Source organism: Ictalurus furcatus, chromosome 22, assembly GCF_023375685.1.
Source record: "Ictalurus furcatus strain D&B chromosome 22, Billie_1.0, whole genome shotgun sequence".
NCBI classification, from domain to species: domain Eukaryota; kingdom Metazoa; phylum Chordata; class Actinopteri; order Siluriformes; family Ictaluridae; genus Ictalurus; species Ictalurus furcatus.
The window spans coordinates 10,383,429-10,397,702 of record NC_071276.1 but is presented as its reverse complement, the minus strand read 5'-3'; the positions used below and the strand labels follow the sequence as shown (position 1 = coordinate 10,397,702).

Genomic DNA, 14,274 nt, shown 5'->3' with positions numbered 1-14,274 from the left:
CTCAAGTAGGCCATGTAAATAAATCTAGACAAAAAAATACAGTCAGTAAAAATGATATACTGAAGATCTGTGAAAAACATCACACTTTATCTGTTTATTCATTAGATAACATGACAGCGAGCAGTCCAATTCCACTACAACTGCATGAAGCACATGACTAAAAGCTGTAAGATTTTGAAATCTCGCCCTCTCTGTTAGAAAAATGCTATTGCAAACTACTTGTGGAAGAACATTTCGTAACATGGAGTGCACTGTGCCCTTCTCCTCTGTGCTGATGTCTGTGAAGTCCATACACATTTAATGAGAATTCAATACTGTGTTCCAGTGCACTCAGTGCTGTTATGTTGGTAAAGGGAATTTGCACAGGTAATGTGGTAAATGGTGGGGTGCCTATATTTGTGACATGGTTTTCTTAATAAATATTTGTGATAAATGTATTTATTTTTCCTTAGAATATATTTACTTCAATTAAAGGCTGAAGTGCATTTCTGTCCTGCGTAAGCCAATTAAGCATTCAGGCATTTTTTTCATAACCTTTTTTTACTCATCTTTAACAAGGGTTCCAGCAACAAACAAAACAGATGATGACCCCATAGAAAAATATTTAGGACACAGGAACAGTTAACAGTTCTTTGGTTGAAATACTTTGTCTCAGCAAATATGAAGCAAATGACCAAGAGAGTTTGGTCGCCCCACTCTGATGCAAATTCTGTGTTTTCTTGTGGCTCCTAACGATGAAATGGTTTATGCATCTGTGCATAAGGCGGTTGGAAGTAATAATAATTAGGCACCAAGCACTCCAAATGCCTTTTATTGGGGGTAAAATAGCCCTTGCTGTCATCATTTCAAACAACCACCTTTATTTGAAATCAGCAGCAAGCTAGTCTTAGTTTCCAGTTGACTTTGCTCTGGTCATGCAAAGATTTCAACACACCAGAAATCAGAAAATCGAAGATGCAACACACAGTTACAGAGAATCCATATTTCCACACGGTCCTGAAACCCATGATTAATATATAATTTCACACAGCCAACAATAAGTACCAGGAAACTAATCTGGTTTGCTAACCTCTAACTGGGTGTCCTTTTGCTTTTCACGGCACCACTGAATGCCTTGATCAGCAGAGACGATTATGGTGACCTGTCCTGCTGAGGCCTCTTTGACCTGGAAGCATTCTGTGTAGAAGCCAGAGTCAAGTGCCTCTAGGTTGATCAGGTATTTGAGCTTGAGATCACGTGGTGTGGCCCGGCACTGACTGAACTGTTGCACTACCTTACGGAAGCGATAGCGGATCCGCTTCCGCGTTACAAAGTGGTAGTCCTGGATCTTCAGCCTCATGTCTTTGGGAAGGAAGGACTTATAGCTGTGGACAGAAAGCATATAGATGGGTGTCTCAATCCTGTTGAAAAAAAAACACCTGTTTTTTTTTCTAGCATATCTTACATTCTTAACCAAGATAAAAGCAAAGAAGAAAGCAAAATTATTCTGACTCTTTAAGTCATGTATGGCTGCAAAGAGGTGACACAGATAAAAACCAAACAGGATATTAAGCACTGAAATTAGATCAGGCACCACTGTGTGTGCTGCTTTATGACAATGTCATTTGTTAAAAGCACTACACAAATAAAATTGAATTGAACTGAATCATTTCAGATATAAAAAGCAAATTAGGTCATCACAACAGCAGAGACATCAGCACCTGCTGCACACTGCATGATTTACCTGGTTCTCAATAATTCTTACCTTATGGCATTGTAAATATCAAGCGGAGAGCACTGCTTTTCTTTGGCTATCCTCATCATATCTAAGACAGCCATACCAAGGCACTCTTCTTGGGTCTCGTGGCTGGTAGACAGCTTCACCCAGCCATTCACAAAGTCACTCCTCCACTGAAAGTGAATTAGGGAATAAAAGGTTTATTCAAATGTGGCTTAAAAAAAAAGTCACAGAAATGCAGATGTCACACATACAGTATGTGGTTGTATACATCCTGGTATATAAAACAAGTTAGAGATTTGGGAAGAATATAAACTCTCATAAGTGCTATATTTTCTGACATGTTTTCATCAAATGTGCTTTACCTGCAGGTTTCCTCCATTACACAGGAAAAGCTGGACTGACAAGACAAAAATATTTTGCTATTTATGTCTGGCTATTTCCCAGGATGCAAGTCCGCCTAATGCATGAATTGTCTAATGCATGAACTGAGTCCTGCTCCTTGCACAATGAAGCTTATTTCTAACTCTTAAGCCTCCACCAATGACTATAAACCATAAATACTGAGTAAATACAAGAACTGGTGCCTAAACCTGACTGAACAATAATTGAAAACATAGAAAAGGTTAGCCAATACTGAACCTTAACCAATGGACTAGCCCTTGCAAGATTTGTACACACTAGTTTTTCCTCTTTAATGGGTTAAACTGTATTTCCACAGTAAACTCAATGTCGGCAGCTCAATATCAAGCTACCTCAGCTTATGGTGAACAGAACAAACCAAACTATTGGCAAAAACTGGAGACAACCATCTTGCTGGAAGTACCCAGAACAAGTTTCCTTTATTTGGCATTTGTTTGGTAAATAAGGGCTTATATCCATGATACACCCGAATTATTTTTACCCACTGTATAATCTGAAAACAAAACTGTCAAGTATTTATTTAAAAGAGAGTTACCTCTGTTGCCAGAAGCCTAATAATTTTCAGGGGCATCCTACACAATATAAAACATTTACACAACAGAAAAAATGTTGTGTAAAAAAAAAAAAAAAAAAAGTAAGTGTATTGAATGTTTCCCCCAAAAACATATTTACTGGAGGAGAACTGACTGAATAGCCCTATATGTAAAACATTGCCAGGACTTTTTCTCACTATGATGTGACAATGAATAACAGTGAACATCCACTCTTGGTTTTAGGCTTCAGTTTCACCTGTGAAGACTGCATTCATTGTTAAAAAGGATAAGCCATTTTGAAGCTGAGAAAAGAGGGAAAATCAATCATTGCACAAACACTGGGCATAGCTAATACAACAATTTGGAATGTCCTACTGATCAACAGACACTGAATGGGTTGGCCAAGGAAAACAACAATAGATGATGAGAGAAACATTGTGAGAGCTGTGAAGAAAAACCCAAGAACAACAGTCAGTGATATCACCAACAATCTCCACAGGCCAGGGGTGAAGGTATTAATTCATCTCAAAATTAATCTCTACCAAAGTGATGGAAAGGCCAAAGTGTGGAGAAAGAAAGAATCTGCTCATGATCCAAAACATACACGCTCATCTGTGAAACATGGTGGAGGTAGTGTCATGGGTTGGGATTGCATGGCTGCTTCTGGAACAGGCTCACTAATCTTTATTGATAATGTAACTCATGAGGGTTGCAGCAGAATGAATTCAGGAATTTACAGGAACATGTCTGCCAATTTACAGAGCAATGCATTCAAATTAATCATGAGGAACTTCATCATGCAGCAAGACAATGATCCAAAACACACTGCAAACTCAACAAAGGACTTTATTAGGGGGAAAGTGACTGTCCAAGTCAATCACCAGCACTTAACCCAATTGAGCATGCATGTCACCTCCCGAAGAGGAGACTGAAGAGGAGAAGCCCCCCGAAACAAACAACAACTGAAAGAAGTTGCATTAAAAGCCTGGAAAAGCATCACAAAAGAACAAACCAGCAATCTGGTTGTGTCAGTGATTCACAGGCTTGATGAAGGTATTGCAAGTAAGTGATATGCAACCAAATATTAAGTGTTATTTACTTTAACTTACTATACTTTTGCTCACCTAAAAATTGGTGGTCTGATACAAAACATCTTAAGTCCATCTTTTGATCTCAAGCACAAATGTCTTTGGTGTGTAGCACAAATACATTGATAGTATTGCTGAGCTCCTGAACACAGCAGGGGGACGATGAGAGATGCCTCACTCTAGCATGCAACTATTCATTGCTTAGTGTTAGGGGTCTTGCGACTTCCTGTCTAGAAACATGCCCTATAAATGAGGCTGCAATTGTGTTAAGAAATATGACAAAACAAGAAGTCTATGCTGCAAAGCAACCTACCTGAGCAAAAAGATAAGCCATAACATGATCATCAAGGATTGGACTCTCAGATCCCTTGGCAACGCCACATCTGTAAGCTCGAGAGGCTCCACAGCTATACCACCCAGGAAAGTAATACCTGTAAAAACGAATGAATATATGAATACATAAATAAAGCATGTGTGTTTTGCAGGTAAAGTACACTGTACCGTATCTGACTGAGCCATATCTTTCATTTCTCACAAAGATTATTCACTAAAGCAAGATATACAGAGAAAATTCCACTGCCCTTACCTAAAAAAATTCTTGATTTATTTCCATAACAAAATGTACTGTTGAGCATCATGTTTTATCGACAAATTAGGCACCTAACATCAGTTTAACTAACCTTCACAAAAATAATAGTTTCCAGCTCTAAATTCTATTACCTAATTCTGAAGATCAAACTCTCTTTAGTTGATTCATCCAAGTGAAGAAGGTGGTTGGGTGATAACCAGACTCTGTCACGTTCTCTATAAAGGCTGAATAGGCTGAAGTAAACTGGTGACACCCCTGTGCAAGAGGAAAAAGAAAAGAAAGCAAGGGTCAAACAGAGGGCTAATCACGCAACCATTTTACTTTCATTACTAAAAAGACCTTGTACCTACTCAAGCTTAAAAGGTGAAGATGTTATTCTCGTTTCACATTCAAAGGTAGTGCAAAGGTTAAATTTGAAAATATGTAGAACATGATAAAAAAAATTGTTTAAGTCATGGCCTCAGCACATGTATTATGTAGTAGAGGAAACCCATTTCTAAAACTGTGTTACTGCCCATAGGTCTTGGTTGTGTTTACATCGGTCTGTTCTTATAGAAACTTATAGAATGCCTTCATTCCTCCCCTATCTCACTCTGTTTGGAAATAAACAGATAATTTTAAGAGTAGTAATTTTAAAAACTGGTAGTGCTTATTAGGGCTGCACAATTAATCGAACATCGATCTCGATTATGATTTTGACTGCCCACGATTAAATGAACATGACTGATTGCGATATTGAAGTTTAAAGTTCATCCTCTGCTAATAGAAAACTCCACTGCAGATCAAATCATGCGCTTCCAAAACTTACAGCCAGTCACCATAGAGCGGCGCAGGGATGACGTCATTTTGTAATGCCAAAACCCGGAAACGAGTTAGCATCCCGCTACCAGCTTCGCTTCGTGTTCTAGTGCTTTGTGCGAGGGGAAATCATGACACTAAAATGTTGCTAAATGGCATCACAGAGGTTGTCGGGGACATTAAACTTAATCACCCCGAACAGGAAAAGTCTTTGCAGATAAACCAGTTCAGGTGTGCTGTGCACAATTCCCCTCCAAAAAAACATGGATGAAGATATATCCACAGAGTAAATCTGTATTATGGAAAATGTTTTTAAATCAAGTTTGGAAAAGTTTGTCGGAAGTTTGGTGATGCTGACGTTGAAGTCGAGCGACCGTGGTGTAGTTCATTTATAGCATACGGTTAGCTGTTTATTTCTGGCGATTGTATTTAGGTTTCAAACTACATAAAAGTTGTGTTCATTTGTGAAAATTATCTTGATGGACAAAACGTGTTAGTGTTGTAAACTTTTGTTGATCACAGAGCTTATTTTTTACAATAATCCAAAAGTCTATGTGAAAATTCTATTGGGTTTTTGTCGAGGGAACGGGTGTGATGATAAATGTCCGGGTTCCGGCAAAAATGACATGTACCTCTTTACTGGGTGATTTGGCTGTGTCTCTCCTCCTGTAAACACTGTTATTGCCTTTTCTGCATACGTCTGAATTGTTTTCATTTGGTTGCATATTGTTATATAGGACCAGTCTAATTTCATGCAAAGATTTGTACATTAGCAGGAATGTAGCACAAAATGGAGGTGAAAGCAGTGATCTGTTTATTTAAATGTGAAAGTGCAATAAAAAATACGTTGTCCCTAAAATCAATGAATAATCGTGATAAATATTCGTGAGCTCAATATTGATCAAAATAATCATGATTATCATTTTGACCATAATCGTGCAGCCCTACTTCCCAACACACATTTCGGTATGCATATCGTCCCAACCGCTCAACAGAGGACAGCATATCTGCTACCATTCATCGGTCTCTGACCCATCCAAAAAGGACAATTACGTAAGGATGCTGTTCATAGACTTCAGTTTAGCATTTGAAACAATTACCCCACAACAACTGACAACAAAGCTGAGCCTGCTTGGTTTAAACACCTCCGTCTGCAACTGGATCCTGGACTTTTTAATAACTACTGATTCAAAATCCTGTCTTGAAGCACTGGAAGCTACTAAAACTGATCACCCAACAATCGGGATGATTTTAATCAGACGGTCATCTCTTGAAGCAAAGAGTTTTAACATTATTTTCTGCTGGGTACCTGGCCACTCAGGAATCTCTGGTAATGAGCAAGCATACAGAGCTGCCAGAGAAGCACTAGCTACTGAACCAGTAAAATGTCCTGTACCTTCCACAGATCTGAAACCAACTCTGAATTCATACATTAAAAAAATGGCAGTCGGAGTGGAATCAATGTCTAAACAACAAATGACGGGAAATAAAATTGTTGGGACAAGATGCGTGTTCCCTTTTAATAATGGCTGGGATCAAGTCACGATGCCAGATAGCACATACAAGACTCACACACACACCAGTTTTTACCATCAGCTGAAAATCCACCAAAGTGCTCATCTAATCAGAGCCCACGATCCATTAAACACATTTTACTGGACTATCATACCTCTACACATCTGAGGAAACTGTATTATTCAGCTGATACTTTTGAAAAGGTTTTTTAATCAAATGATTTTGGAAGTTTTTAGGAAAAACGAATCTTAAACACCTTATTCATCAGTTTTGTTTAAATTTCATATATATGTATATATTTTCCCTCATCCAAGATAATGAATTGTTAATTCCGCTCATTCTTGCATATAAAATGTGATTGGCTTTTGTGTGTGTGTGTGCTATTATTATTATTATTTTATGATAATTTGTGAATGATGGAGGTAAATCATCTCCAAATTTTCTGTCCTGTCCTTTTCTCGATGGCCTACTGATGAACAGACTGAATTCTGTATTCTATGAGGTCACAGATGGCCCATTCACTCTGCTGTTTCCAAAATTCTAAAAGGGAGACAAACCGAGCGATCACACGTGCTGAGATTGCTCTTCAAAACTGTTTTACCTTCTTTGATAGCTTTACAAAGTTTACTGCAAGACTCTGAAATGTCATTTCAGGATCGTAACCTCCGTAGCCATCGTAAGAGAGAACATACCAGCCCTCTGCATCAGGTCGAAACATTTCCTTTTCTTTACTTTGTGTAGAGCGCAGCATACATGATATTGCACGAAACTACTTGTTATGTTTCTTGGTTCAGATTGCAAAGAAGAGAAAAAGGGAAGCAGCACAAGTGGAAGAGCTGCAAGGGCCGGAGGTACATCTGGAAGAGCGTTACATTGTAATCGCTGCTGTGCCTCCTGAATTTCATCCACAAGGAGCCTCCTCTGCTGCCACTGCCTCAGCGACGAGCTGCATCAGAGAATCTCTGATGGACCAACCCCTTACGATCCACGGCCTAAGCAGTCCAGAGTACCAAAAAATCTACCACTCAGTGGTGGATCCGATGCTGGTGACGTCCACTGGAAAGCCACGTTGCTACTCCATGGCGCTGGGCCGTAGGATCAAGCAGCGGCTGTGGAAGGCGCTCAACTGTCCCTCCTTGATGGAGGATGAGCAGTTACATTATACTGAAAAATTCAGCATACCAACGCGGAAAAGCTTCGCTCCTTACTACAAGTTGGACACCAGTCAAGAGCCCTGGCCTGAACAGCCAGAGAGGAAGCGGAAAAAGAGATGAATGAAGACGGAAGTGAAAAAAAAACAGCTTTATTCTGAACAAAACATGCCAACCCTCTGCATAAGATTTAAACATTTCTTTACTGTGTGTGTAGAGTACAGCAAATTAATACTTGGAGTAGCAAATCAGACATGCTTATACATGATATTGATTACAACTTCTTGTCATGTTTCTTGGTTCAGATTGCACAGAACAGCAAGAGGGAAGCAGAACCCCAGGATGAGGTGCATGAACAAGGACAGATGACAAAACGGTCATTTTAGTGTTTTTTTTCGGTTTGACCTCATTCATCGGTCTTTCAGTAAAGCTCTGTGTAATTGTTTGTGTAAGAAACCACATTACAAATTTCTGGCAAGATTTACAAAAGTATTGGTACCACTGATTTTCTTCGTACTCGCATGCAACCATTGATGAATGCCGAGTACACTTATTAAAAGTACAATTACAAGTGCCTTGGTGAATGTCGGTAGGCCAGAAGTCTCTTTGGCCTTTCAAACGTAAAAAAGAAAAAGAAAACAATGATACTGATAGTTATTCAATATTTCAACTCACTCAACGACTCTTCTTGGTTCAGATTGCACAGAAGTGGAAAGAAAGGGGGAAACAACACTGCATGACCTGGTGGAGTTTGAGGAAAAGCTACTATCCACTTCTGCAGCCGCATCCACAGATGTGATGGTAAATGTTTTTGTTTTTTATTTTGAACAATGTCTGTGTGACCTTAGACTGATGACATTGGTCTAAATACTGTCATTTCCTTTCTAGAGATCACGCAGAAACTACAGGCTGATCTAAACCAGGAGACAGAATTTCATTGGCTAAGGAAATTTAAAGTTCATTTCTGGTGATGCGATTCGCCAAAACGCTGGAATTCAACTCTTGAAATGATAAGGCAGATTCAATACAACAAAGATCCACTGAAAGCAATGCTGTCACAGCAGAAGCACAACATCGCCATGCTAACCTCAGCTGAATATGACAGGTTGGCAAAGTTGGAAACGGTGCTGGAGCCTTGCAGGTAATGTGATTTCTCTGTCATCTCCAATTTTACTGATAAAAATAAGTCATTTGCAAGTCATCTAGACATAGTTTAAGGCCTTTACCCTAAATAGTTGCGATCTGAATGAAAACTGTAGTCATTAAGTCAATTGTGTGGTGGTCTGTTTGCACTGTAGGTACATCACTGAGCTCCTAGGTGGCGAAAAGTATGTATCCTGCTCCGTGGTGCTTCCCGCACTACATCATCTCCTGCGTCCAATGGAGGTCTCTGATGTTGACCCTGCCTACATATCGCGCTTCAAGGCTGCATTCACAAAGGACCTCAACCGGCGAAAGGAGAACTCAAACCTGTGGTGGTTAAAGGTGGCAACCGCTCTAGATCCTAGGTTCAAAAACCTTAGGTGCTTTCCCAGAGCAGAGAGGGAAGAGCTGAGCGAGATGCTGAAGGATAGAGAACCTGCACCACAGACCTCTGGAGAAAAAGTGGAGTCAGAGCCACCAAAGAAGAAGATGGCCCTCCTACTCATGGGATCAGAGTCGTTGTCTGATGAAGAGGTACTGGCCACAGATAAATCTCTAGAGAGGTACAAGGCAGAGTCTTGTGTCAGCATAGAAACATGTCCACTACAGTGGTGGTCATCACAAGCAGGTACATATGGTAAGCTGGCCCATATTGCAAAAAGGTACTTGGCTACACCTGCCTCAACAGTGCCATGTGAGAGACTGTTCTCTTTGGCAGGCCACATTGTGCAGAAGAAGAGGTCAGCTCTATCATCTGAAAATGTGAACAAGCTAGTCTGCCTGTGACTAACTCGATTAAAATTCTTAATCGATTCACAGCACAAATATTAAGGCTGCATGATTATGGTCAAAATGATAATTATGATTATTTTGATCAATATTGAGATCACGATTATTTATCACGATTATTCATTGATTTTAGGGACAACGTATTTTTATTGCACTTTCACATTTAAATAAACAGATCACTGCTTTCACCTCCATTTTGTGCTACATTCCTGCTAACGTACAAATCTTTGCATGAAATTAGACTGGTCCTTAAAGTGCATCATCTCGTAGAAGCAAAATATAAATAAAATTGTACCCAAAATATAGGATAAGTAAAAATAAAAATATCATCAACCAAATGAAAATATGCATCAAATATAACAATATGCAACCAAATGAAAACAATTCAGGGTTATGCAGAAAAGGCAATAACAGTGTTTACAGGAGGAGAGACGCTAGACAGTTTCTTTTAGGAGCACTTGTGAATCTAATTACAAAAATTTAGGAGCACAGTTGAAGTTGAGTTTTTTATTTTATTTTATTATTATTATTATTATTTTTTAGAGATGGTAACAGTAATGTGCCACAATATAACACACAAGTAGGCATGAGAAAACTTGAGCTGGTCAATTATGACAGAATTTAGGAACATAGTGTGAGCCATGACAAATTAATTTACCTTCTGATAAACTAAATTTAATATTTTCATTTCATTTTACAGGCTGTATGCAAAAAAGAACAACTGTTAACCTGTTCCACCTTGTAAACAAATACAATAAACATCAATGTTCAGTGTTTGAAGTCTGCTCCTCTGAAATATATTTAAAGCTACACTATTAGACATTTTCCGCTGTCATGGTTCTGGGCTGGAGCCAGTTCTTGACCCGCTCTGTGTATATTGTGTATATATCTGAATAATCTCATATAGGATGTGATTGGGTGAGTTCATTTACCCGTCAGATGCAAAGCGCTTTAGTTTAATGGTGTTCATTAGGGATGCACCGATTAGGATTTTTACGACCGAAACCGATCCAGATACCAATCTTTTTTTGTTTAAGCTTTAATCAGGAGGTCTGTTATAAACGGTTAAATATAATCTCTCTCCTCATGGTCACTGTTAATTGAGTTAAAATAATAGCAATGAGGAATACTGTTGGTTAATTGATAAATAAACAAGCATAAAATATTTATTTTTAAATATCTTAAAAACAATAGTCCTAATTAAAAGTAGATTAATACAAGCATGATCCATATTAAAAAAAAGGCTAATAGCCTTCTATAGAAATAGCGAACTAAGCTTAATGTCAAATTGATATTAAATGCAACCCATAGTAATTATACATTATTTCATTTCTCATTTTATTTATATTTTATGAAGTTATTATATTATCTATTTTTTATATTAAATTATTTATTTATACCTAAGCACATTTTCTGTCTTTACATTTTATTAGTTTTCTGTTTGTTTGTTTATCAGTTGTTCCTTTTATATCAGTGCCCCAGTACAGTGTTGCCATGTCTGCTGATAATATTGTTTTTTGGGGGATTAAATCAAAATATGGAAACTGGAGTTGACTTTTCTGATGATATTTGGCAACCTTAAGTTTAAATGAAGTGAATACGCTATGTATTTGAGTTAGTGAAGAGCGTGAAGGAGAGCAGCAGCATACTCCTTCTGAACAGTTGCTATCTTGATTATGATTGGTGAAGAATTATTTAATGAAGAAGTTTGAATTAAACCCACCTTACAGCGTTAGCATTATTATTAATTTACTCCGCCTGACACCACTGTATCTACACAAGCAGGTGAAAGTTCAGGTCATTTTGCGGGATCAATAAAAGATGGCGGTTTGTGAGATTGGGGAGTTGAGAGAAGCAGATCATGTTCAGATGTGTTATGCTTCATCATAATGGCTTCTCTGCAGTACTTACACACTTGTTCGGTTGACTGAGGTGATGAAAACAGTGTGAAAGTAACTGGTGCGCGGTGTAGATGCATTTTGGACTTCCTGTAGTTTTTAATCCCGATTTTATTATACAACTCCGAACAGGTCACTCGCACCAGTGCAAATAAATATTTATTCACAGTCGCACAAAGTACTTTTCAGTCACAAATGCGAGTGAAATGGTCACACTGTAGAGCCCTGAGTTTACCTGCAAAGTTTTTTCCTGTTCGGTGTGATGACGTTTAATGTCCCCGACAACCTCTGTAGTGCCATTTAGCGTCATGTTAATGTCATGATTTCTCCTCACGCAAGTGCTGGAGCTCACAGCGAAGCTGGCAGCTCGAGTGCTAAAATGCTAAGCCCATTTCCGGGTTTTGGCATTACAAAATGACGTCATCCCGGCGTCGCTCTATGGTGATTGGCTGTAGTGTAGGAAGTGCTTGATTTGATCTGCAGCGGAGTTTTCTATGAGCGGAGGACGAACCTTAAACGTCAATATCACAGTCGATCATGTTCATTTAATCGTGGGCAGTCAAAATCGTAATCGCGATCGATAGCCGATTAAGCCCTAACAAATATAAATACACATAAATATACACATATATAAAAATTATTTTATAGTATTTATGCATTATTTATATGGATGCACAAAAAGCAATTAAACTACAGTCCTACATTAATAATATATATTCTGGTGTGTGTGTGTATTGGGTTCTTATCTGTTTTGGACAAACAGTACTGTAATGTTTTAGTCTGAAGTTTATATTTATAACACTCAGTTTGTGGAATTTATTTTAAATAAAAAAAAAAGGGTACTGAAAGCCCCGCCCCCCATCTAATTAATCGACTAATCGAAAAAATGATCGGCCACCTAGTCGATTATGAAAATAATCGTTGTTTTTTTTTTGTTGTTTTTTTTTTTTAACAGTTGAGTTATATTTTAGGAAATCCATTGTGAAAAATACAATAAAACGTTAGTGTTTTTTTTTTTTTTTTTTAAAAAGTTCAAGTAATCGTGATCTCAATATTGACCAAACTAATCGTGATTATGATTTTTGCCATAATCGAGCAGCCCTAGTGCTTAGCCAATACAGATCTTCACACCTGGACAGGTATGCAAATCCAATCTGTATAAAGCTTTGAATTGTTTGAATGGCCTGCTTTACAATGAATCAATGAATCACTTACAGAGCCAGGTAGGTAGCAATGCCTTAGATTAACCACTTCATAGAAATGTATGTAATGCTAGCTAACTCCTGTGTAGCTAATATTATTAATCTCTTTCATTAGTTATAAAAGTCCTTCGCATTGTGTGTCTGTGGTTGTGCAGTAGTGTTTTCATCACCATAATTGCCCCTAAACATGCCATCAGAGCGCTGCTGTTTAACAAGCTACATGTTTATATTGACGAACAATAAATAGAGGTAGACTGACGAGTCCCTCCAACACTGGCAGCATATTATACTGGATGCTTCAGTTCTACCTTACTCTCTATAACTACAGGGATTTTCAATTGTGAGTAATATTCACAGACTTATCTGGTTTGTGTACAAGCTTCTTTTTAGAACTGTTTTAATGCAAATGTTTGAGAGTGTAATCGAATTTCCTTCTTATGTGCAAACAGGACCACCTGCTGCACTACACACATTGGCTGAGGCATGATCTGCTGTCCGCTTTAACCAGTTTTATTTTCTATTTGAAACAGATTTAGAATTGCAAACTGATGTGGTATCAGAGACTTTTTGGGAATTGGGGTTGTAGAACATTACCTACTGCTTTTTTGTGGGCATTTCGTTTTCTGGCTAGTTAAAATAACTTTTACTTGTCATTGCGCAGTAGATTTGAATAAAAAAAGCAGTGTCATTCGTCATGTTGATTTCTACATGTAGGCTAGTACAGTGAGTATTACTCAAGCTTAGTCGTTAAAAAAAAATATATAATGGATCAGTATCGCCTGATACTTAAAACAGCCACTGTTTAACCACTCACCAGCTTACATAACATCACACCTAACGTACAAACACATTTTTTTTCTTACAAATTTAAGATCCAACAACGGAGCTCATCTAAATATCACTAGTTTATTCACTTCTACTGTTGACTCACCACACTCCTTGGCTGCTTCGATGGCCAGCTGTTCAGCGATGTACTCTCCTGGTGGGTAACAGAGCGGAGTGCAGTCCTCTTCACCTCGTCTGCTGTGGTACAGATGAAGTGTCAGTGCAGTGACAGGTGGCTTTGGCACTCTTTCTTGCCGATGAACGTCACCATTCTGGTGGGTTGGGGGGCAAGCAGCCATGTCCGTTACAGACACACACGTGGGTGTGGATCAAGGGGCTACATTCACCTGGGAAGAGTGGAGACAGGGACAACAGTAAATAAACAAATACATAATTTATTTGAGATAAATCCAGGGGTGTATGAAAGCCATTTTCACCATAAATATTCTATTATTTAACATTCCTCTTTTCATGCTTATTCCCTGGGCAGTGGTTTAATCATATTTTATATATATATATATATATATATATATATATATATATATATATATATATATATATATATATATATATGCCAGAGCTTTTTACTCTAAGCAACTCAAC

The 14,274-nt window shown here is 38.2% G+C and overlaps 2 protein-coding genes across 8 annotated transcripts in view; one reads left to right on the top strand and one right to left on the bottom strand.

Moving 5' to 3' along the window:
- jak2b (Janus kinase 2b) overlaps positions 1–14,274 on the bottom strand; it is a 38,557-nt gene that overhangs the window by 10,204 nt on the left and 14,079 nt on the right. For 2 of the 3 annotated variants that reach the window (XM_053654074.1, XM_053654073.1), the window contains 5 exons: positions 13,778–14,018; positions 4,482–4,605; positions 4,075–4,192; positions 1,745–1,890; positions 1,070–1,400 (listed from right to left, as the gene is read on the bottom strand). In XM_053654074.1, the coding sequence (XP_053510049.1) occupies positions 1,070–1,400; positions 1,745–1,890; positions 4,075–4,192; positions 4,482–4,605; positions 13,778–13,970 (912 nt within the window). In that variant the 5' untranslated portion in view covers positions 13,971–14,018. The remainder of the gene's footprint in view (positions 1–1,069; positions 1,401–1,744; positions 1,891–4,074; positions 4,193–4,481; positions 4,606–13,777; positions 14,019–14,274) is intronic. The other variant, XM_053654075.1, reaches the window with a different exon arrangement.
- Positions 7,260–12,680, top strand: LOC128625611 (zinc finger BED domain-containing protein 4-like). 5 transcript variants are annotated; one of them, XM_053654079.1, is made up of 5 exons: positions 7,260–7,371; positions 8,120–8,190; positions 8,512–8,615; positions 8,703–8,955; positions 9,113–12,680. In XM_053654079.1, exons 4-5 carry the CDS (start codon positions 8,822–8,824, stop codon positions 9,741–9,743), a joined length of 765 nt encoding a protein of 254 aa, XP_053510054.1. In that variant the 5' UTR covers positions 7,260–7,371; positions 8,120–8,190; positions 8,512–8,615; positions 8,703–8,821; the 3' UTR covers positions 9,744–12,680. The 5 variants fall into 5 exon arrangements, with proteins under 5 accessions (XP_053510054.1, XP_053510052.1, XP_053510053.1 ...); XM_053654078.1 differs by lacking the exon at positions 7,260–7,371 and adding an exon at positions 7,928–8,023; XM_053654077.1 differs by having other exon boundaries at positions 8,120–8,615.

Bases quoted from the DNA above. Each gene is read 5' to 3' on its own strand.
- LOC128625611 (XM_053654079.1), top strand. From the start codon at position 8,822: ATGATAAGGCAGATTCAATACAACAAAGATCCACTGAAAGCAATGCTG. The intron at 8,956-9,112 runs GTAATGTGATTT...TTTGCACTGTAG, and splicing joins ACGGTGCTGGAGCCTTGCAG to GTACATCACTGAGCTCCTAG.